The sequence below is a fragment of the Barbatula barbatula genome (assembly GCF_947034865.1).
Source record: "Barbatula barbatula genome assembly, chromosome: 9".
In the NCBI taxonomy this organism is placed as follows: domain Eukaryota; kingdom Metazoa; phylum Chordata; class Actinopteri; order Cypriniformes; family Nemacheilidae; genus Barbatula; species Barbatula barbatula.
In genome coordinates this window covers 21978726-22001739 of record NC_136772.1, presented here as the reverse complement: position 1 = coordinate 22001739, position 23014 = coordinate 21978726, and the positions used below count along the sequence as shown (strand labels likewise).

Here is a 23014-nt window from a genome sequence, read left to right as displayed (position 1 = left end):
TGGCCCCTTCCATGCAAGTAGACAGTCGGTTTACTTCCTACCTGAATGTCTGTTTGACTTTCTGTTGATGGACGAGTATATAACAAACAAAGGTGGAAGACAGTGTGTGTTGTCTTGAAGACTCCATTGAACCATACCTTTAACACTTCTGAATGGACTCGAGATTTCACACCAAATAGGTGTAAAATAGTTGACACTGCCAAATGAAGCAAAGTTTTTTCCTCCAATAAAAAGTGAAGATGGAACTATTGTGCATTAAACCTAGTTTTCAGGGCATGTTATTTTTATTTCTCTTATCAGAGGCCATCAAATATTTGACAACCGGCAATCGAGCGTCTTTTGCTGAATTCTGGTTTTACATGGTTGTGCACGACTGATGTCACAAAGAGATAAAAGGTAACTTTAGGTGTTAAAACAGTCAGCTTTTACTTTTTTGTTCATGACAAGAGCCCAAATGTTGCTGTTAAACAACTGAGGGTGTTACATGCTTGGTTAAAGTTGAAAGTCCTTCTGGGCAAGACACTGTTTGCTGACTTTAAATATGAAAGCAGGATGTACAAGGATACTCCTCTCTGGTAAATATGTACAACCCCCAACAACTCCAATATTGAACTCAGGCTGGGATCAAATAAGTGAAAATGGTTTACAAAACCAGTCTTAAGTAGCACAGGAACATTTGTATCGGTCAAAATTATCGCCAAAATCATAAGGATAGAACATGTTCCATGAAGATATTTTGTAAATTTCTTCCCCTAAATATATAAAAAAAATCTTTTTTGGAGTGTATGGCCTGCTACTGTGCCTCTGAATAACAACTTTAAAGGTTACTTTCTCAAAATATAGATTTTTTGCACCCTCAGATTCCAGAGTTAAGCGGGTGTATCTCCGCCAGATATTGTCATATCCTAAAAACCCATTCATCAATAGAAAGTTATTTATTTAGCTTACAGATGATGTAAACATCTAAATTTGACTGGTTTTGTTGTCCAGGGTCAAATATTTTAAAAGCTGAGCATTTATGATAATAAACAAATATATATTATTATAATACATCATATTGTACTATGATATACTATATAATATATCAAAATAAATACTTCATGAGCACGTTGTAAATAAATGACAGTAGGGAAAATAAACAAAAACATTTAAAACGGACTTCAAAACCTCAGATTGTATTACATTTACGAACAATAAATTAGAAGTGCTACTTATCTAATGCAAAATAAATCTGAAGAAATTAGGTTCTCAGTGTGCTTATTTACACGATGTGTGCCTTTTCACATACTACTATGATGCCTTTCTAATGCAGAACACGCCTTTTGTTTAAAAACGTCTTTTCACAGATACAAATTACACTTTAGAAAATCTTTCAACAATACCTGTTAATGTTGAGAAACGAGAATCAACATGTTTGAGAGCTACAGAATGCATTTGTTGTCTGAAGCACATACCGTATTTTACACTATATCAAGGCTTGGCCGAAATATTTGCACTGCAATCACTCGTAAATGTGTTTACAATGTATATGAACACACTGAAAACAATGTATATTTAATGAATATATTTAACACAATTATATTTAAGTGAGAAGGAAAGTAGGAGGTGGATATCAATGAGTCTTCAGCTGAAGAAGACAAGTGTGTATATGAAGCAGCGAGCATCACACTTGACTTAAACCAACCAGTCACGTTTTTAAGGGCATAATGTCAGCGGTAAAATATAGGTTAATATCCTTGATAGGAGAGGTGTCTTTGTTCATGCATGTGCTTAAACCAGCTTTGATACACAACAAAATCTGTGAAGAATATTCTGACTGAATTCACTGATGCATCTGTTGAGCCTGGCCAAACCAACTATAGGCTTATGTGGGTGAAACCGAGCACATATCCACTGCGTGAGGCAATAATAAGAAAAGTGTTAGCATACAAAGTTTCTATAATTGATAATGAAACAGCTGCTGGTTGAAAATACAGATTTTTGTCTGTATGGTAGTGTGATGGTTCCACACACACCTGTCAAGTGTTCAAGTTTAAAGAATGTTGCGATGTCTGGATAAAGTGCAAATGTACCGTTAATTCAGAATAAAATTCTGTCAGCATTAACAAAAGTGTGAATTATATGACGAGATCAATAACCGTTGATTCGTTTTTAATGTGAGGATCAGCAGTCACAAAATGTATTTGAACGATTTTGGCCGGATGGCAGTATGCTACAAAATGTACTTTTATACCGAAGCACAATTCAAATGATTAAAAAGCAGTTCCTTAAAAATGTAAATGATACAAATATACAGGTAATATTGCAAAACACACTTAGGCATATTTTAAGTGATACATCAAATCCCAAGGTGCTAGCAACGTTTACAAAATATTTACACTTTCAGTCTTCAATCATTCACATCTTCGAGGCTCCATCAATTTCTGGAAAACACATAAGAATCAACAAATCGTCTTTTTATAAATGTTAAGTAACTGTTTTGCACCGCACTATTCAAAGTCTCCAAAGATCAAAATGTATTCTTTAACTGATGACATGACCGATGTTTTGAGAGATTGACGGTTCGTTTAAATCAAGAAGAGCCTACCTGTTGTGAGGAGGATTTAAATCAAGCCGGTGGTACAGAAGGACTTCCTCCACAGGTGTCAAGAGAACAGTGCATCAACACCTGCAGGAGTCAACACCAATGCCTGCAGCAAATCAGAGAGCGAGATGATGCCCCTCACCACATCCTCTTTGTCCACTAACACCAGACGGTGAACCTGAGAGAACAGGATATATATGGACCTCAATCAGGGTACACGCAGCATTCCTGTTCGATAATTGTGAGTGTAAAAATAAAAGTAGATATTTCTAGGGTCTGCTTAGTTAGGATATCCTAATACAGCACATATTATTGAAACATAATGAATCGTAGGGGTAAACACAGTCAATGATACGGTTAAACAACAGGAAAAACAGAATACGTGACTGGGAGGTACCTCTGCCTCAGCGATGCGATCGATGATGATTTCAAGAGTTTCATGAGGGTAACATGTCAGCACCCCCTCAATACAGCCACAACGGCTCTGAATGGCCTCCTGCATGGTCATGTTCAGATGGTTGTAGTTCTTCTGCGCAGCCAAATTCTATTGTAGACCAGTAGAAAAATAACTTATGTGAATTCACGAATGAAGAAAACGCTAACATTAGGCTTTGTATTGAAGAATGTAATATATTGGATGCAAAAGGTTGATATGGACCTACGTACAATGACATCAAACCTGGAGTACAGCGCCACTACTTTCCCTATAAAGAATTGCACAAATCAGTTGTATGCACAGCAACATGCTTTGTGTTAAAAATAAAAGGACAGTTAACACCGCTTAATTTTTATGAAATAAGTACATCGAATGGGTATTTTTTATTGGCTAAGTGACTTACAGAAGTTTTGGGGGCATCCGAGATATGACAAAAAAAACGCATGTATGCAACGCGAGTCATCAATATTGTTTTACAGAAATAAGTGGTTAAAGGAAGTCACACTCAAAATAAAAATGATGTTATTATTGACATGCCCTCTTGCCAATTCACACCTTTCAAGACACTTTCCTTCACAGAACATAAAAGAAGATATTTTGAAAAATGAAACCATCGGCCCCCATGGACTTGCAATGGTTTTGTGTCCGTACAGTAGAAGTCAATGGAGACCGAATGATTATGGTCAGCTACATTTTTCTAAATATCTTCTTTTGTGTTTTGTAGAACAAAGAAAATCACACATGACAACAGAGTGAGTCAATGATGACAGAATTTAAATTACGAAGGTGAACTAAAAGGAACCTTGGGTATAGAGAGATGTATGGCTTAATATATTAACAATGGCATTGACTTTATAAATGTGAAATATAAAAACAGTATATCTGTTACAATATTAATAAACTTTAAAAAAGTATATATGTCAAATGGTTACAACCTAAACCCGTTCTATTAAACATGTTTTCTATATATAACTATATATTTTTATTATATAAAAAATAAAAAGGGAAAGTAGGTGGCGGTATGTCCTGTTGACACAAGCCCGCCTGCCTGCCATAAAAGAACAACGCGCTCAGTAAGCGTCTGCTCAAGGTAAACATGCATTAAAACACCGTCTTTAAGAAAATTAAGACTATTGAACACATCATCATCCACCATTATCTTATACTTTATACATTATGATAATATACTGGTAAACACCGTAATATGCTTGTGGTTTGGTTATTTTTTCTGTATTAGATCACACATGACCGAGGGAGAGATAAAAAAGCCTGTTGATAAATCAACATCAAAAAGTCAAAATCCGGATAAAATGCATGTTATAATGGCTAAAAACATTGTGTATATATTATTCGCAATGATTTTGGTTATAAATATGCATGTTTGTATTGTTTCTGACAAACAATGAAGAAATGTATTAAAATACATCAAATAGCGTCTTTATTTTCTTTCTCATTTTAGCATTATACTATATATATTTATACATACACAGTTCTTTAGGAAATATAAGGTTCTGTGGGATAATATACTGATTAGTGTGTCTGGCGGCCTCCTTAGGTTAAAATGAGAATTACATTTAGGTTTTTTTAAAGAAATTAAGATATTTGACGTGTTTCAAATGACAAATGTTTGTAGTGTAAGGCTATTACAACGTATTAACACAAACATCCCTCTATACCCAAGGTTCCCTTTTACTCTTAGGGGTATACACGCATATAGAAGTCCTCAAAAGTAAAATTTTATAAGGGTCTTACAAAGCAGAAAAATCTATAGCGACTGAGGGCAAAAAAAGAAAGGCATGTTTGGCTAAAAGAAAAAAAAGCCATAGGCAGTATCACGTACCTTTCTCATTGACAACAGGCAGGGCGGAGACCCGTCGCTCTACAAATATTGATAGAGCATCATAAACAGTTTCTGTCTCCCTGACCGTCGCGATACTCTTGAAAGTACCGATTTCAACTTCCTCAATCCGCTTCTGTAAGAACTGCGGCTTTGGGATCATGGAGCCCTGCGTTTAACAAAACGTATATTATGCCACTGTCAACACTAAACTCATTTTGGAGAATAACAGAAGCTCTTACAAAGATGTGCAAGAACTTGAGGATGCGTTTATGGGTGAGTATGTGTAGGACGTTCCCCGATTCTGGATCTATGACGGGCAGGCGATGAATCTTGTGCTTCAGTAAAGAATAAATGGCTTCAAAGAGGCTGACAACAGGAAACACAACTCTGTCACTGGAGAAACAAGAGAAAAGCAAAGTTCTGCAGAGGTCAGGCTTTACCTGGATTCAGGTGTGATGCTGACCAGGGACTTGAGAGAAAACCGTAGATAGACCTCTGTAGGAGGAAACACATAGAGCTCCTACTTAAAGTTACTTACAGTATGTTAAGATGACATATTTAACCTCAAGCAAAACACAATCACCTCTCCATGTCTCAATCTTGTGTTCTTCCAGCTCATAGATCTGCACCTGAAACAGATAAATACATGATCTTTTGCTTACATTGGGCTTATAAGTCAACATAGTGAAACATTCCACAAACATTTTGGAAAGATGATACTACGCTTCAGTGTTTAGTTTTAGGGAGGTGTTGATGTGTGTCCGAGTGAGTGTAGAGGAGGCTAACAACTCTAGCTGGGTTGTTTAAAGGTCAAGTGTTGTCCCAGAGTTGGCTCACCCTTCACTTCCTCAAGCACTACGGTGGCTGACACAAAGACCAAGAGGTCATCACTTTTTTGCATCTTTAATGAAGGATATAACGTATTTAACACACGCACTCTGTCCCTTTAGGCTATTGTAGAAACAGAATCTTTATTCACCTCTGAACACATAGTTATGTATATTATATTGCATTGCATTTCAGTCCATAGATCCCCAAAAATGAAACCCTGGACCTTTAAAACAACTAAAGATGCATTAAATGAGCAAGGACAACTAATAATCAAAGTCTCTGTGCTTTATAGTTTATTTCACACGAAAATTTAAATCCTGCAATTATTTATTCACCCTCTCTTGCATTCAAAAGTTGTACAAGACTCTCTTTCGTGCAAAATTCTGAGAAATATCTCTGTGGTTTTTTTGTCCGTACAATGAAAGTGAATGAAGCGAATGTTTGGTTCCCAAAATAGCTTCCCTTGTGTTCTGCTGAAGAATGAACGTCATACAGGTTTGGAACGACAAGAGGAAATGTATTTCCTTTAAGAATATACATCTTTCCAGTTCTGCTAGGCTGTAGAATATTTTACTGCAAGTGGTTGACTCAAAAATATTCAGATCCAGTTTGTGAGATTAATAGTGTTTACCATAGGAGATTTGTAGTAACGATGGAGAATGTTGATAAAGTCTGTTATGGTAAGCATTCCTGCAAAGACAAAAACACACATGGAGAACATAAACAAGAGCTTTCACATTCAATCCATCACTAAATCATAAAGTTTGTCTAAACTCACAAGAGAGTTCGGTGGTTAAATCAAGAGCCTTCACAAATTAGGGAGTGAAATATCAGGCTAACATCGGACCCAAGCTTCCTTTCAGCAGGCGGATATGCTTTCTCTTAGGCATGACTATTACTGCTTCCAAAATTGGTGCAGGGGATTAGAGAAGCACCGTGTCATTTTCCCAACACACGCGGTGGCCAAGAGGCCGCACTAAAGTTAGAAACTGCCATCAGTGTTTATGGGATCAGTCTTCGACTCCTCGCACACATGTATGTGGATATTTAGCGCCTCCGCTGGCATGCTGATGCTGCACTTTCTTCAAAAGAGAGTCAGTGATGTCTTCGCAATAGTTTGTAAAACCAGGGCATTTTAAAGCATCATCACATATCTGACCATTTAAACACTAAACATCTGAAATCCTCAATCTCAGCGTGTATATGAGATTGGGAAACATGAGTTTTATTGCGTTCTGTTAAGTACATGAACGATGCGTGGGTTTATTGGTTAAGATGTTTTAGTGACATTATAAGATGTCTGTAATCTGATGCTGGCTCATAGCGGAGCAACCGCACTTTCACCGGCTCAGCAGAAGTCACAGGTTGGCTTACCTACAAAACACTGCAGCTTGTTGTCCCATAAAGGCGCAGCTCTCACACCATTTGCAACCAGCGCAAAAAATGCTTTCTTCACCTGAAGACACGTTTAAAGTGCAAAATAAATGTTTTTCATACACATAAATGGATCTACTGGATATATAGACTTGCACTTTATTACAGGATGTGACAGAGGTTTGCGATTGACCTGCAGCGTTGTGTCGAAAATGACCAGTTTGGAGCTGGTTGGAATGGCATCGTAGCAGCAGTGACTCATGAAAAACTTGGCGTACACATCCGAGAAGGGATCTTGCAGAGGACCTTCAGAGGGAGACAGAGAGAGAGAGAGAGGGCCCTTCTGCATGTGGGTCAGTCAGCAGTACAGCAGCCCTGCTGCCCTCATATACTATATATACGTCATATACATATACTACATCTTATAGAAAATCCACACCGTCGGGCATAAGTTGACATAGCCCAGGAACACTTCACTTTCAAAAAAACATTTCATCAAATGCCTTTACATAACGGGTTAAAGGGACAGTTTACCCAAAAATAGGCTAACAATTATCCTTGCGGCCCAATTCGCATATTATCCATCCATAATAGATTCCCGGATGGTCTACTACTTCTACTTCTGAAATTCGACTAACTCAAACTCGAACGTCTAATATTACACACGACTCACCGCGAGTAGGCAGAGTTTAGTGACGCTCCATAACTGATGAGTCACTAAATATAACCATAGAGTTAACATTACATATGGAAACAAAGGATGATTAAATACTTAAATGGAAAGAAGCTGTATTTTGATGTGCGTGACAGTTTATGGCCCCAATGTTGTCTAGGAAACAATGCCCATTTATTTTAGTATGTCCCAGTGTGTGCATATTGTTTTGCCACACACTAGAATGTATATACTTTACCATAACAAAATAGTACATGCTTTTAGTGCATATAGTATAAGTAGGTGAATTGGGACGCATCATTTGCTCACTCTTGAGGTATTTAAAATCTGTTTAAACGTATGAACACAGAGCAAGATATTTGGAGGAATGCTTGTAACCAAACAGTTCTTGGCCATCACAGACTACCATAGTAGGTAAATCATGGTAGTCAAAAGTGGCCCAGAACGGTTTGCTTTCCTACATTCTTCATATCTTCTTTTGTGTTCATCCGAACAAAGAAATGTATGCAGATATGGAACAGCTTGAAGGTGAGCAAATGAAGATTTTTGGGTGAACTGATCCCCAGATCGGTTGTTTCTCATCGTTTAGAGATGTGGTTCTCAAGCGTTTTCGTTTGTTTAGAGTGCATTGCTTTGTGGGCCCCCAAATAAAAACGTATAATCTTAAACTTAGAATTAGTTTTTGGTTGAATTCTAATTATGTTATATAATGCTGGAACGTCAATACCTTTGGTTGGTGGTCTTATTTTTCTGACGTTTGATTGGATAAAATTTGTGATACATTTCTATATTTTAAATAATGCCACAACATCTGGGGTCCCCCTGGATCCCTCCACGGACCCCAGTTTGGGAACCACTGGTTTAGAGTACTAGAAAGCACAGCAATTTGAGAGATTATGGCTAAGAAACATGAGGAATCTAATAGATACCTGTCCTCTTCATGGTTAGTCCTTCATCCTCCATATAGGGGCTCTGAAATTATTGGTCACAGTTATGGGAACATAGATTATATGTTTAGAAGCACTGATGAAGACAAAGCACATTCATTTATACAACATGAAAACGTCAACATATTTTGTTATTACCACAAAGTCCAGCTTAACTTTTACAGACCATATGTCTTCCTTTACTAACTGCATTTTCCATTCTGGTACTGTATTTAGGTGTATTTGTACTGTTTTCAAGCATTTATAGGAGGTCTATTGTCTCAACAGGATCACTAACAGCAATGCATTGATATTACTGAAATACATTAAAGCCTTAAAGGGAGATTTCGCCCAAAGATGAAAATTCTGTCAAGTTATTCCAAAACTGTTATAATTCGCATTGAAACTCTCAACATTACATAAATCTTTATTAATGTTTTAAGCCTGAAGTGTTGTAAGTTTATGAAAACATCATTTTAAAAAAAGTTTGAAAATCTCTCACCGACCTTAAACGTTCACCATTCAGCATAACCAACAATGATGAGGTCATTGTAATGATTCACCTGTTTCACGTTAAACTCTTTTTTTTCCTAAGTTTATAAAACCATGCAGCCTCTTTTACACGTCGCAAATGCTTTGTGTAAACATTATCAGACCGATGCCGATTCACATACTGTAGAACTAAGTTTTGGTTTGGACACAGAACTAAAACAAAGCTAACTTAAGCCAACACTGTTCTTAGGTTTAACACCACAATGTTGCCTTCAGGATATGTAGTTTATTATTATTATTAATGATGCTTGTTAAATGCACATGAGCATTTCTCTGCACTGATCACAGTGAACCTGATCTCAGAGGCCTTGTCTACTGTTCAGTGCTCCAAAAATAACCCCAAACATAAACACAATGTGTAAGCAACCAGAAATACTAGTTTGCTCGTATATTATCTGTTGAACTACAAAACTTACGTTGATGATTACCACTAAACATGCCCGGCGGGCTCATGAACTGATCGTGCAGAACGTTATACTAAAGCAAACACTTGAAAACTAACTTTTTGCACACAAAACTTTATCAGTTCTTAGGTCAGTTTGAGGAATTTGAGTCTCACGACGGGTCTTACCTCCGCCAGAGGGTCCATGTCTGGGTCCCGCTGCTCAGTCGGGTGTCTGAGTGAAACAAAGGGGTTTTGGGTGGCGGAGCTGGCCTGACTAGAACATACTTCAGCTGCACTCCAGTCCCCGCATGCAGAGCAAAATCTAAATCAGGAGAAAGAGCCGGTCCTGGCATGCAGAGGGAGGGCCATGAGAGGGGGAGGAGAATCACAGATGTTGTGGCTGTGTATATACCACACCCCTGTAATATGCCCCTCACACACACACACACACACACACACAAGGCAACAGGGCACTTGAGGGGTAAATAAAACTAGCGCTGGTCCCGATTGGAATTGCATATCCAGGAACTCGATCATTAAATCCACAATATACTTTGAGATAGTTTGAACTTAAGCTCTATCAAACATCTACAGGTATTAATAAAGGAACATCTAACGGATGAACTCAATACAGAGACTTTTGATGTGGGTTTAAGCAGTGATAACAGCAATTTTAGCTACAGCATCTAATTGTTCTTCACCCCATAGACACCCAACACCGTCATTTATTTGCATATGTGAGTATTTTTTGCTTTCTGTGAGCTGATGATTATGTTGTGTTCATCATTTCCCTGTTAGCCTGGATCCGGACAGTGCGCATATTTCACTGTCAATGGATACTCACACTGCGGCACGTTGTGTTGTGCATGCCAGTTGTCTTCATACGGCAACTCTCTATGGATGCCAAATGACTTAATTCAATTCAAATGACTCCATGTGGGTTTCTGGCCTAAAGCTTTAGTGTAATGGATGTGAATATTTTCAAACATGCAATCCAGTGAGTATGGGCACCTAACAAAGTGTCAAAAGTGACTAAATACAAACAAGCAAAAACATAATTCAAACATTGATTTTAATAAAAAACGTTAACCTGAGACCCTTTAACTTTTTATTTTTTTACAACGGCATCTGTTTTCCAAACTTCACATTTTCTTTTCACACGTTAAAAACCAGCCGATGTCTGTACACGACCCATAGGTATGCACAGACCTGATGTTAACAATGCACGAGTATCATAAAGGCTCAACTGGAAACACAGCTCAAAACCCAAACCGTGCTCGTTCCACCAACCGCTGCACTGACTACAGAACATTGAATACTGTATATGTCTGGTCCAGCAGCAGGATGCTCACTGAAATAAATAAATAGCATTTATGACTCTATATGGCCAGTTATTGTCTTTTGTTGCTTTAAGTTTCTTTTCCTCCAAAATAGAGAAACAATCTCGAACAGCTCAGGTCCAAAATAGGACGTAGACACAACTTTTGCATGTATGTGCATCTTTGTGCATTACTTGGAAGCTCCGAATGTCCAGCGTTTAGTTGCTCAAAGGTCATTGTGGGAGGGCGGGTTGTCGCTAGCCATGCTGGAGCTGGAGGTGGGACTAGGGCTCAGGCTAACAGTACTCAGCAAGTTCACATCTGGAAGACTGCCGGTGACCGACTGAACCTCGTGATCGGATAGGTCCTCGTCTTCAGAATCAAGCCTCTGACTGACCCTTACACTGAAGAGGAAGAAGATAGTCAGGTCAGATGTGAATAAAGCTGGCGACACGTTTAGTTTCCTTAGAATGAAGCCGATCGATGAAACTAACCATTAAACATGTTTAAATAAATCTTTGTGAAAGAGACTGGCAATGATGGTTTTTAAATTCAAAGACTTGGATCTATAGACAACACACACAACATGATTTTATCTGCTGACTCTAAACACAGAGGGGTGGTTTCCTGGACAGGTATTAGACTAGCCCTAGACTAAAATAAATGTAAGAGCGGTCCAAACTGAAAATAAAAATACATTTGACATATCTTTAAATTTGTGTTGTCTCAAAGTAATGTTTTTAGTAAAGCATGTTTGTTAGAATTACTTAAATATCCTAATTTAACTAAGGCCTAGTCCTGGTTTAAACTAATCCCTGTCCGGGAAACCAAAGTATTTAAGTCTGGAACATCTAAAGATGGTTAAATGGTCGGTGTACGTACCCAGATCTTGTAAGGAAAGATCCGTGTCCATGGTATGACTTAGAAGACCACTATAAACAAAACATAAATATAAAATTACCACACTATATAAAATAAAAACAGACACAGATAACTGTTATGCTCCCATGTGTACTTACGTTATGAACTGAATCTGAAAGGTTACCCAGGTGCACCTTCTTCTCACACAAATCCCTCAGTAGATTGATACCTAAACACGATTTGAAATGACTTAACCTCAGCTATTTGAAGTACAAACTCAATATAAACAACAGTGTTCACGAAATACAGCTAGTCAGACAAACCCACACACACCTTTGCTCCTGTTGAGCCAGTATTTTTGCTCCCACTGGTTGAGTAGAATGTTGAGGTAGCGCGGTTGCTCGAAGAAACGGAGGTAGCGGGAGGAAGCGTTAGCGGGAAATACTCGCTCAAAATCTCCTTTGCGACTCAACTCGTCTTCGGTCTCTGCCAGGACACGCACGTCATCAGCCGTCAGCACGTCCAGAACTGTGGCACAGAAGTCCTACACACAGATGCATTCATCAGCATCATTACGAAACATCCAATTTGAATGATTTATGATAGTTGGGACAATGGTTTCTGTAGCTTTGCAAGTCTGAATAAAATAAATATGACCAAAGACTGAGTTTGAGTACCTGGTCTCCGTTGCGCCGACTAAGATAAAACGCTCGCTTAACTTTCTCATCAGTCGAAACGTCTGCTCTCCATCTCTCTCGTGCTACTCCACATAAACTGAACATAATATAGTGAAACCACAATAAGTAGCAAGTAGAAATAATTTAGAAAAAACTAAAATGGCATTTATACAAATAAAATACACTACCGCTCAAAAGTTTTTTGAACACTTGCCTATTATTTTCCCCCACATTTGATAAAAACTGTAAACTCATCAAAACTGTGGAATACCACAAAAGGAACTGATAGAATTATGCTACAACTAAAAATAAAACTATTAAAATATTAGCATCTTCATTACATCATGCTTGTTTTTTAAACAATATTAAGGAGTTCCCATCTATTCTAAGCTCTTATTGGCTGTTCTTTCTTCATTATTTACTCAGTCATCCATTTCAAAGACATTTATTATTAAAAAAAAGATATATTAGTCTATAATGAAAAGAAGTTTGTTTGAGCACAATTATATTTTTGTCTATGAAACTGATTTCAAACATTAAAGCATACATCTTAAGATGAGACGATGAGAAATATATTTTATTCAAGTGTTCAAAAACGTTTGAGTGGCGCTGTACATATTTGATATAATATTAAAACCTTAAAAATCTGACTTGTGGTATTTTGCCACTGCAATGTTATAGCAGCACTGACCTGCTGGTGGAGCTGTTGGCACTGTCTGGAGGGATCTCTTCTCTCATTGGCAACACGAAGCCAGCGAGATTCAGCAGGTCCCTTATCATTTGACCCTTAACGTTGACATCCAACGGTGTGTTAGAATGCAGACTATAGAAAGGAACCAAGATGTTGTGTTAAAATAATTTGATACATTACTTCAGTATTCATGTAATTCATGTATTTCAGTTTTTTTAGCATTATGTTCAATTGTGCCATCATATTTACAATCCTCATTTTCTTATGCTCAATAAACACTGCTCTTACAAAAAAATGGTTACAAAAACAACCATAACCATATTTATACAACATACCCATTTTAAAAGATTTGGTGACTTCTGATTGGCTGTCCCCAACACGTATTTGGTTGTTAAGTCTGACGCCACGCACCACCATATATGGACGGTCACATACCGTTTACGTGTCCAAACGCTTAATAAAATGCTTTAGGCAAACAATAAAAAAAATGCTAATATTCGCTCAAGGCGAGCTGTAAAACTATCAGAAATCCGCGATCCTAACCTTTATCTTCATAACGAAATCCCACAGTGCAAGTCAGTGATTCATAATTTATTCAAATATTGATGTCGGAGATGTCTTGAAATGAATAGATGCTTGGACCCGGAAACAGTATTGCTTACATCACCCCTGACAACCGAATACGATGAGGTTTGTTTTGGAGTTGAGCTTTAGAAGAATATCTTTACCTGGGAGAGATGTTCACCTCCAGCACCCACGGCTTCAGGTTCTCATCCAGCATGATGTCAAAGCCAAACAGCTCGTGACAGCTATAGGGAGAACGCACATTCATCTTTAACAGCGAGTTCACATATGGGTCTGACCTGCCATGGAGAGACGCGACACAGGTTAGTTGAGAGCAAAGACACTTGTAAATAATCACACGCAAGAGCTGCGAGACACTCACGCAATGATGGTTTTGATGACCATATCTTTGATCTTCTCCCAGATTACAGTGGTGTTGACTCCTTGAGAACCCAGGTACAGCCAGAGTGCCTTCAAAGCCCTGCATTACATAAACCTTCATCACTCCTATTCTGATTTTCTTTTGACTCCTATCCTAAAGTGAGTTTTTATAGTTATTTCACAAGGCCATGAGATTACGACAACTAGTCTATATCCAGTTTATTCTTACCATTTATGGCCCTGACAGGCCTTATCATCGCTGTTACTCTGATACTCAGAGTTCTTCTTATTGACACTGTAGTTTGTAAGATGCATGAACTTGTTGCTGAGGGTTTTCATTGACGGAGAGTATCTGTGTCGAATCAAAGACGGCTTTAATCAAATCTAAACATATTTCATCTCAATGTCTAGTACAATGTAAATATTCAAATGCTCTCACTTTTAATTTAGTTTAGTTACTCACTTGCAGCTTGCAAATCGAACCAGTCCATCATTAAAGATGTAAATACGCAGTGGGTCGTAAGAGGTCACATACACGTAGATACGCAGATCGAACTTATTCCCACTGATGAGGTAGGGCTTGCTAAGATACCTCCAAAAACAACAGAACAATCCACTTAACAGTCAGGAACACATGGCTCTTTTGAAGAGCAGTTTCTATGATCCACATACTTTTGCACGAGGAGCGGTCTCTTGCGTGGCATTTGGCTCCACTTGTGAATGACCTGAATGCCCTCTCCACGAGCTGACGCAGGCTAAAAACCAGAAAACGCAGTATATCAATGACAGGAATTTCATGACGGTGGGTGGCCATATCTATGGATCTCTGATGGTACCGGTTTGACGATCCATTTCTGCTTGCTGCCTCCATCCTCCCAGGCCCTCCTCAGTCGCTTTATATCCTGTGGGAGAATGAAGGAGCGTGGGAAGAAGCCAAACTCTTTCTTGCCAAAGCGTGCCTGCATCTTGGACAGGTTCCTCCACAGCCGGTCCTTCCGTCCGATTTGAAAGGAGCCTGGAAAGTGGTTCAGCTGCCAAACAGAAACGCATACTTGTTAATACTCAGCTGACGGAAGTACTAAGTACTAAGCAATTATGAAAGGCATCAGAATAACACAGAAAGTTGTTGGAACATCCAGGTCATAAAAGAGGAGAAACAACAACTACATGATGTTAAAAACACTCTCTGACTGACTACTACAGAAGTAATTGATATTACAGATTAACATCCTTACCTTTTGATACTCTCTGATGGCCTTGAACCCTGGTGACTTCATGTGGTGACCCCAGCAGCCCAGCCAATCATGACTGTCTAGATTCAAGAACAACATACAACATAACCGACTGCAGGCTAAATCAACTCCCTGTTTTCATTATTCAAAATACAACAAGTACATATAAAAACCTCACGGTTCCAGTTTTTTCCAAACAAGGCACAGACTCACCTTTGGTGCCTTTAAAGTGTGATCTGGTGATGGCATTTTTCACTACATTGGGAGTGACTGTAGTTATCTTCCACTTGAGATGCTTCATCTGCTCAGGAGGTAAGAGCTCCACTGTGAAGTTTAAAAGATGAGGATTTTACTAAAATAGTTCATACTGCCACTTTCATCTCACAGCGACACTTTATAAAGTAACTATCGTGAAATGAAACTGAGGTTCAAGCTACTGGGTGTTAAATGGATGGTTCACCCAAAGATGAAAATGTTGTCATCATTTCCTCACCCTCAAGTTGTTTCAAACCTGTATAAATTGTTTTTTTGCGGTCCACAAAAAAGATATTTGAAAGAATGTTTATCAAGCAGTTCTGGGGCACTACTGACTACTATAGTGGGGGGGGAATCTACTATGGTAGACAATGGTGCCCCAGAGCTGCCCCATTCTTTAAAATGTCGTCTTGATGTTCAACAGAGCAAAAAAATGTATCCAGGTTTAGAAAAAACTTGAGAGAGTGAACGATGACAGAATTTTTATTTTTGGGTGAACTGTCCCCTTAATGTGTGTGTTTGTGTGCTTACCTTTTTCACTGGCAGTGCTGAAGTATAGTGTATGGGGCATGTGGGGGAAAAGACTGGGCACAAGAGCGGGTTTTTCCACCAGATCCCCCTGTGCATCAGGAATCACGGGCTCCTCGACACTATAAAACAACAAATATTAGCACAAGCAGAAATCGGCAAAGGCGACATGATTTTAAGAAACATATGAACTCCTGGTTTTCTAAGCTCTACAAATCTCACGTATTTGGCCTAATTTGGTTACACTCTCAGTAGTGTGCCATTTTCAAGCGTGTTGAACACATGACCATGGATAAGTCCTTCGGCATGAGAAAAGTCAGCGCCAAGCGGTGGAAGATTTAAGAGACGTTGCTAGATGTGCATGATAACATGAAAGATGTGCCCGAAATTCTGACCATTTGTACAGTCATCAATCCACAAACCCCCCATACTACAAAAACAACACTGAGCAACTAATTAAAAAGCATATATGTTCTCATTAGGTATTATAAGCTTTAAATTCTTAATGTAAAGATCCCTTGACAAAATGTGCCCTTATATTTAACCTATAATCAATTTAGATACATTATTCATGCTTCCTTTGTTATATTACAAATACTGTATTTACAAACAGTATTTTTTATTAAATAATTTAAACCCATAACAAAACACCAACTTCCTTATCATCTTTCCTCATGCGCCTAAGACATCTACATTTACATTTAGTTATCTAGCAGACGCTTTTATCCAAAGCGACTTACAAAGAGTTCGGGGAGCAATAAGCGATATGTCATACAAAGAGCAATAATACAATAGGTGCCAAGACACCCTAAACTTATTAAATCAATATAAGAGAATCGGATCAGTTTGAAGATAAACATAACTCACATGACAGTCATGTCGACAGAGTAGCTTGATCGGGTTCTTGTTTCAAAATAGTAAATACTAAACTGACACCAAGTCAAAAATATAAGTGTACCATCCGTATGCCTTCACTGTGTAGTAACTGTTCTCTGGTTTTGTTTTTGCTCACACTCGAACAAACCCATCAGCTGGACGTCACTTCAGGACAATGGTTCACAAACCTGACACAATTTACCACGGAGTCATTTTCCTATTATAGAGGGACAGTTCTGCCTCTATAACACAAGCACAATTGTGGGACCTTTCTACAGGCCTCTGGCTTCAAAGCTTTTCTCTCATAGCAACCGCCAGAACATAAGTCAGGTACTCCTGTGTGTGTCGGTAATGACTATGATGCTGTCAGGTGGCCAGAGGAGATACATGTAAAGATATAATAGCCTCTTCCGCTGTAATCTAGTTGGCTCATTTTTGCTCTGTATCAAGGCTTTGAAAGAAAGGAAGTGAATGAGACAACGTCAGGATTACCGAAAAGTCATTTTCAATTTCACCAAAAGTATAAAAATAGGGATTTGGAATATAGCTGAACTAAATTAGAGGGAAGGAAGCCCTTTATCTTTATTCCTGGAGGCAGATGTAATATTTTAAGAAATATATTAAACTACTTATTCAGATGTTGAAACACCAAACATACAGTTTGTTTGTTGTTTTTGAGTACTTGTTTTTCAAAGGAAAAAGCCAAATTACTTTAATGAAGCAGTCATGGAAGTTGTCGAAGAAATATCACAATCCGAGTCATCTGAGAAAAAAAAAAAACACCAACACTGGAGTTAACAAAACAGGCAAACAACATAGCACAACCGCTACAATAACAAATTTCTTTCTTTGTTACAATTTTTTCTCAACTTTGTGTGAATTTTTTACTCACCCACCCAACCTGACTTTAACCATGTTTAGAGAACTTCTGGCATCTTCGGAGCACAAATGAAGATATTTAGGTGACATCCGAGATATTTCCAGGCCTCCTCATAGACATTATGGTGTCAGTTTTTGCCAAGGTCCAGAAAAGTACCAAAGACATCGTAAAAAATTTTTCCATCGTGGCTCAGTTGAATTTTTTTCAAGCGACGAGAATGCTTTATGTTCAAAAAACAAACCAAAATACTGACTTTAATCAATATATTCACCTCTATCTTGTCAGAATATGGCCGCGCGTTCACAAGAGCACTTCTTCCGTCGTCTTCTTGGAAGAGAGCACTTTTCCACGTCATGACTGTACGTGTTGTGTTTGTGGAGTGTTTTGTGTGTGTCTGTGTCTTCACCTTTTTTTATTTTACTTGTATAGCCTTATATGTTTTGCTTATAGTCAATATGTTTCTTGTACAGCTGCTTTGTAACAATACATTTTTTAAAAAGCGCTATATAAATAAAGTTCACTTGACTGTCTTGAGTCAGAGCGCCAGCATCCAATAGGGTCAAGCCCCATGCGGCGTTCGGCACACAAACCTAATATGCATGCGTCAAAGTGCTCTCGTCCAAGAAGAAGATGGAAGAAGAAGTGTTCTCGTGAACGTGCGCCCATATTCTGACAAGATAGAGGAGAATATATTGATCTAAGTCATTATTTTGGTCGTTTTTTTCACACATAAAGCATTCTCGACCATGATGTCTATGAGGAGGCCTCGAAAATCTATCTTCATTTGTGTTCTGAAGTTCATTTTTGGGAGAACTTCCCCTTAAATAGTTCACAAGTTTTTATATGCTGAAGTTTAGTTCCGTTACCATCATAACTGAAGTCATTTTCTGGAAGCTCCTCCTCATCACCATCTGAGAACATGTCCTGTCTAAGAGTATAAAAAAGCAAAAACCGAATCAGACACGTGACTCTTGATATGAGATAACTTTGGTATTAGTGATGTGCAAAACACTTAAATTATTCTGTTGAGAGGATCTTTTGATTTCTTTCATGATTGTATAATTTCTCTAATAAAACTGTAACTGAATCGTCAAAGAATGTCTCAACAGAATAAAGAAAACTTTCCAAAGCGTTTGTAAATCACAGGACTGTAAGAGTGTCCATTTTATCCGCACAAAACATATATAATATAGTTTTTTCTTAAAATATATTAAAACATCAAGAAAATATCAGTGTGAAGCATTTTCGGGAACGCTTTTGAGCAGCAAGTATTGACTTTTTTTCAGTGTGATTAAATGCTTTAAATTCTTTGAAGAAGTACTGACAAAAAAGTAATCAAGTAAATGCACACACCTCTGAACCTCAGGGTCATGTTCCTTCTCTTCTTCAAGTTGACAAAGGCTCGGGTCATCCTGAGAGCATTCTTCCTTTGTGAGGTAAATGGCAGATATCTGGTTTGTCACGGTGTAAACAGAAGGTGATTGAGGAGAGGTCATGTCATGGTCCTCCACCTCCGGAATGGCACAATCGTTTCCCACTATTTTCCCATCGCAGACAACAGTCGAGGGGCTATTATCAATCAGATCAAAACCGTTGGTTTCCATGGGCGCAAAACACAAGTCCTTATCTTCCATACCAAGACAGATGGGCAGAGTGCAGTCCCCGTTTAATCTGGAGAGAGGTTTCAGACCATTGAGTGTCCCGTGTCTTGCATGTACCTTGTTTCTGGAGAATTTTTGCACGGTGGCCGTGAACTCCACCTCAGAGCTGACTCCTGACACTCCCTGAGGAGCTTCACGTGCACCGTGCTCACTTCCTCCGACGGCTTCCTCTACTATCTGCTCCAAATCATCGGCTTCCTTGAACTTGTTTAAAAGCACATGAGCGTGTGTGTCTTTCAAAGGCACGGTCGGTCGGGCAGGTTTAGTTGCAGCGGCTTTTACGCCTCTCGAAAAACGTCCATTGCAGCGGGATGCGATAATGGCGGGACTGTGCAAGTCACCGGTCTCTTGATTGGAGTACGACGGCATTTTGGCATTGGGGAGCTCCACGACTCCATTGCTGTTGTCCCTGAGCCTGCTGCTCGACCAAGGCAAAGACTGATTGGTAGGCATGGTTTTTTCAACTACTACAGACGCCCTTTGAGAAATCGACTTGGGTGGGGAGGGACAGGCAGGACAAACAGAACGTTGAGGTGAAAAGGCCCTTTTTCCTAACAGTCCTGATTTGAGCCTCAATGAAGCAAGGTTCCAGTGGCGTTGACGGTGGCTATGGCATGCAGCAGGAGTGGCGTTAATATGTGGCAAGCTCTTAGATAAACTGTGCTTACTTAAATGTTTACTAGCACCATTCAAAGAATAAGCACTTGTGCTCTGTAAGGGACCAACTCTGACGGCAGAGGCAGACGAGAGCGTAGGCACGTGTGGATAGGCACGTTGTGAGGGAATTCCTGAGACACAAGAGGGCCGATCGTACAGCACTCTTACATTTGGATGCGGATCACCAGCGCCACCCCGAAGTCTCCTTCTTTCGCTGTTGGGGGGCCCTCGGACATTGGGTGAATGGACTACAACGGACTTGGCTTTGACGATGAGGGCTGGCCGCACCACCCCATTTCGCAAATCTTCAACTCCACTGGTGGCCATTAATTGCCATCTCACACCCTCCTGGCATGGGCTCAAACACACACATGAGGAATTGAAGGGTAGGTGGTCTACAACTGTAAGATAGAGAAAAATAAGTCATTATTTAACACCGAACACACTACCTGTCTCAATTTTCAATATGTGAAATGTTTGTAAGGATTTTATTTTAATGATTTTATAGTTATAGCTTACTAGACTTGTCTTTGTATACACGTTAATTACAGATAATTTGAGTGCAATTCCATGCAAATGTCAACCTTAACATGAAGAAACGTTTCTACCAAAGATGTTTACCGAACTGATATGTCAGATGTAGAGTTGTGGTTTTAAACACCCATGTGACATTTTCAAACTTTATTTTATTTTTAAAGCATGGATTTCCATAGTCAGGTAAGTGCCTTAAGTTCTTTTAGAGAGAACATAAATGCGAAAATTAAATTAAGGTATGGTCAATGAAACGTCACCCTTCTCCATTTGTTGAGTATTATTGTTTCTGGTTTGTGCATTTTAATTCACAGAAATCCTACAAAGTATGTTGTCTCTCAAATAACGTGCAGCATGTGTTTATTTTTCCTAGTCAAAATGGAAAAATTGTGCATTGAATGATGTCTTTTTTACAAATGTCACATCCATAACCGAGGAATTTTAAACAGTGATATCAGTATACAAGCTCAAAGTAAACAAACTATATTCACTGCCATGATTTTTCAAATCAGATGATCACACATTTAAAATTCACATGAATATATCAATACTAACTTCAAATAAATATAACTTATTTCATGTACAATGAGACTATTTAATCAATTAACTAAAGGAATGATGTAACATTGATGAGCACTTAAATAAAGTTTTTTGAGAAAGTCTTCACACCGAACGCGTTACTCACAAAAGACAGAAAAGTGTGTTTATTTGTTCAGTGTAAATCACACTTCATCACCTAAGACCAGCACCTTCCCTCGGCAGACATTAAAAAAAGCTTGTCTTAATAAACAGTCAATGCCGGTTGGCATTCTTTCACACAACGAACACTTGTATATTGTGTAAATGGCGATACACAACGGCTGTGTCTCAAAACCTTATCAAGACATCATAAAACGGCCATAATATGCGCTTTGTATGCTGTCTATTTTGGCAGCGTACTAGATGTTGAAGCGCAGCCGAAGCGGGGCTAGCTGTTAGCCGGTTAGCTTACCGCACAAAACACTCACTTCAGTGTGTTAAACAGACTTTACAGACAACATACACAGACCGCGATTTTCAGAGACCACTACACCCTTTTTAACACAAACGATTCGTAAAGCGTAAACAATTTGTCTATTTCTAAAACAACAAAACGCGTTTTACCGGCTTGGGATGAAAGGGTGATTCGTGCGCCTCGTGCGTTTCTCCGGCGTGCTGTCTGCGCTGCTGCCTGATTGACTCGCACACTAATAACAAACAGCACGGCCTTAAAAAAACTCAATCTGTATTTGAACATTTTAAGTTATACAAACGCAATAAATACGGACGATTCAACGCAGCACATAAACAGAGATGCATCATTTTTTTATATTGAACAAAAACATTTACAACATCCATCTAACCAACCAGCTAAATGGAAACATATAAACAATTCTATGCATTGAGAACAATACTATGAACTAAACAAACAAACAACCAATTACATAACTACCAGTTAATAACATTTACACTTTAACATATACTTTCAATGAGAAACATACAATCTAAACTGAAAACAATATAAATATGATCTACAGCCATTTCTCTTACCTTAGATACAGATTCACACCATTTTCTATTTTGGATGTAGCCTATAATCTACATAAATGTCTCAAGTTGGACCAAGTCTTCTGTGCCAAAGCCTGCGGTCACTCATCCAACATGGCTTACAGTTATTGAAAACTCTTTTACAGAATGAAGTAACCCAGTATCACCATCTCACATGTACTTAACATTAAATATGCATTGTGACAAAGCACCTGGAATTCAAACTCTCAGCTGGTCACCATGAGTCTTCGTTCTTAGACAGAGACACTCAACGCAAACAAAGTTGCTATGCTCTGTTTAACTTATAGGTCACGGACAGCTTTACATTGCTGAACTGATGTTGTGGTTACCATGTTGAACTAATATCACACTCACTACTAGACACTAGACAGCACAGCAGTCAACAAATTAGATTAGATTAGATTCAACTTTATTGTCATTACACATATACAAGTACAGTGTAACGAAATGTAGTTTAGGTCTAACCAGAAGTGAAATAAGCAAGTGCAGGATATACAGTTAGAATAAATACAGAATACAATATTAGGAAAATATTATACAGTGGACATGGACCATGAAAATACTTTACAGTAGGTATGTTCTATGAAAATATGACAGTAGGTATGTACTATAAACAAAATATACAGATGGCTATATACTATGAATATTAATGTGCAGGTGGCTATGAACAGATAATAATGTAGACTAAACAATAGTCCAAGTGATTTAAGTGT

The 23014-nt window shown here is 38.5% G+C and overlaps 2 protein-coding genes across 8 annotated transcripts; both read right to left on the bottom strand.

Moving 5' to 3' along the window:
• Nucleotides 1–2135: 2135 nt before the first annotated feature.
• On the bottom strand, nucleotides 2136–9912 carry prkag3b (protein kinase, AMP-activated, gamma 3b non-catalytic subunit). Of its 3 annotated transcripts, none has more exons than XM_079465130.1 (13): nucleotides 9788–9912; nucleotides 8668–8710; nucleotides 7259–7371; nucleotides 7066–7147; nucleotides 6323–6381; nucleotides 5444–5489; nucleotides 5301–5355; nucleotides 5100–5226; nucleotides 4861–5026; nucleotides 3251–3288; nucleotides 2982–3128; nucleotides 2588–2762; nucleotides 2136–2423 (listed from the first exon to the last, which is right to left on the bottom strand). In XM_079465130.1, exons 1-12 carry the CDS (start codon nucleotides 9803–9805, stop codon nucleotides 2646–2648), a joined length of 1011 nt encoding a protein of 336 aa, XP_079321256.1. In that variant the 5' UTR covers nucleotides 9806–9912; the 3' UTR covers nucleotides 2136–2423; nucleotides 2588–2645. The 3 variants fall into 3 exon arrangements, with proteins under 3 accessions (XP_079321256.1, XP_079321258.1, XP_079321257.1); XM_079465132.1 differs by having other exon boundaries at nucleotides 7259–7408; nucleotides 9788–9911; XM_079465131.1 differs by lacking the exon at nucleotides 9788–9912 and adding an exon at nucleotides 9171–9225.
• A 686-nt stretch (nucleotides 9913–10598) lies between these two features.
• On the bottom strand, nucleotides 10599–22553 carry ttll4 (tubulin tyrosine ligase-like family, member 4). Of its 5 annotated transcripts, XM_079464695.1 has the most exons (20): nucleotides 21858–21935; nucleotides 19584–20584; nucleotides 19219–19434; nucleotides 18732–18793; nucleotides 17697–17748; nucleotides 16113–16231; nucleotides 15540–15650; nucleotides 15330–15406; nucleotides 14931–15125; nucleotides 14767–14849; nucleotides 14558–14686; nucleotides 14324–14446; nucleotides 14096–14194; nucleotides 13878–14012; nucleotides 13150–13281; nucleotides 12459–12555; nucleotides 12115–12325; nucleotides 11940–12010; nucleotides 11803–11852; nucleotides 10655–11324 (listed from the first exon to the last, which is right to left on the bottom strand). In XM_079464695.1, exons 3-20 carry the CDS (start codon nucleotides 19359–19361, stop codon nucleotides 11147–11149), a joined length of 2067 nt encoding a protein of 688 aa, XP_079320821.1. In that variant the 5' UTR covers nucleotides 19362–19434; nucleotides 19584–20584; nucleotides 21858–21935; the 3' UTR covers nucleotides 10655–11146. The 5 variants fall into 5 exon arrangements, with proteins under 5 accessions (XP_079320818.1, XP_079320821.1, XP_079320819.1 ...); XM_079464692.1 differs by having other exon boundaries at nucleotides 10599–11324; nucleotides 19219–20584; nucleotides 21858–22081; XM_079464693.1 differs by lacking the exon at nucleotides 21858–21935 and adding an exon at nucleotides 22284–22553 and having other exon boundaries at nucleotides 19219–20584.
• Between the last annotated feature and the right edge of the window lie 461 nt (nucleotides 22554–23014).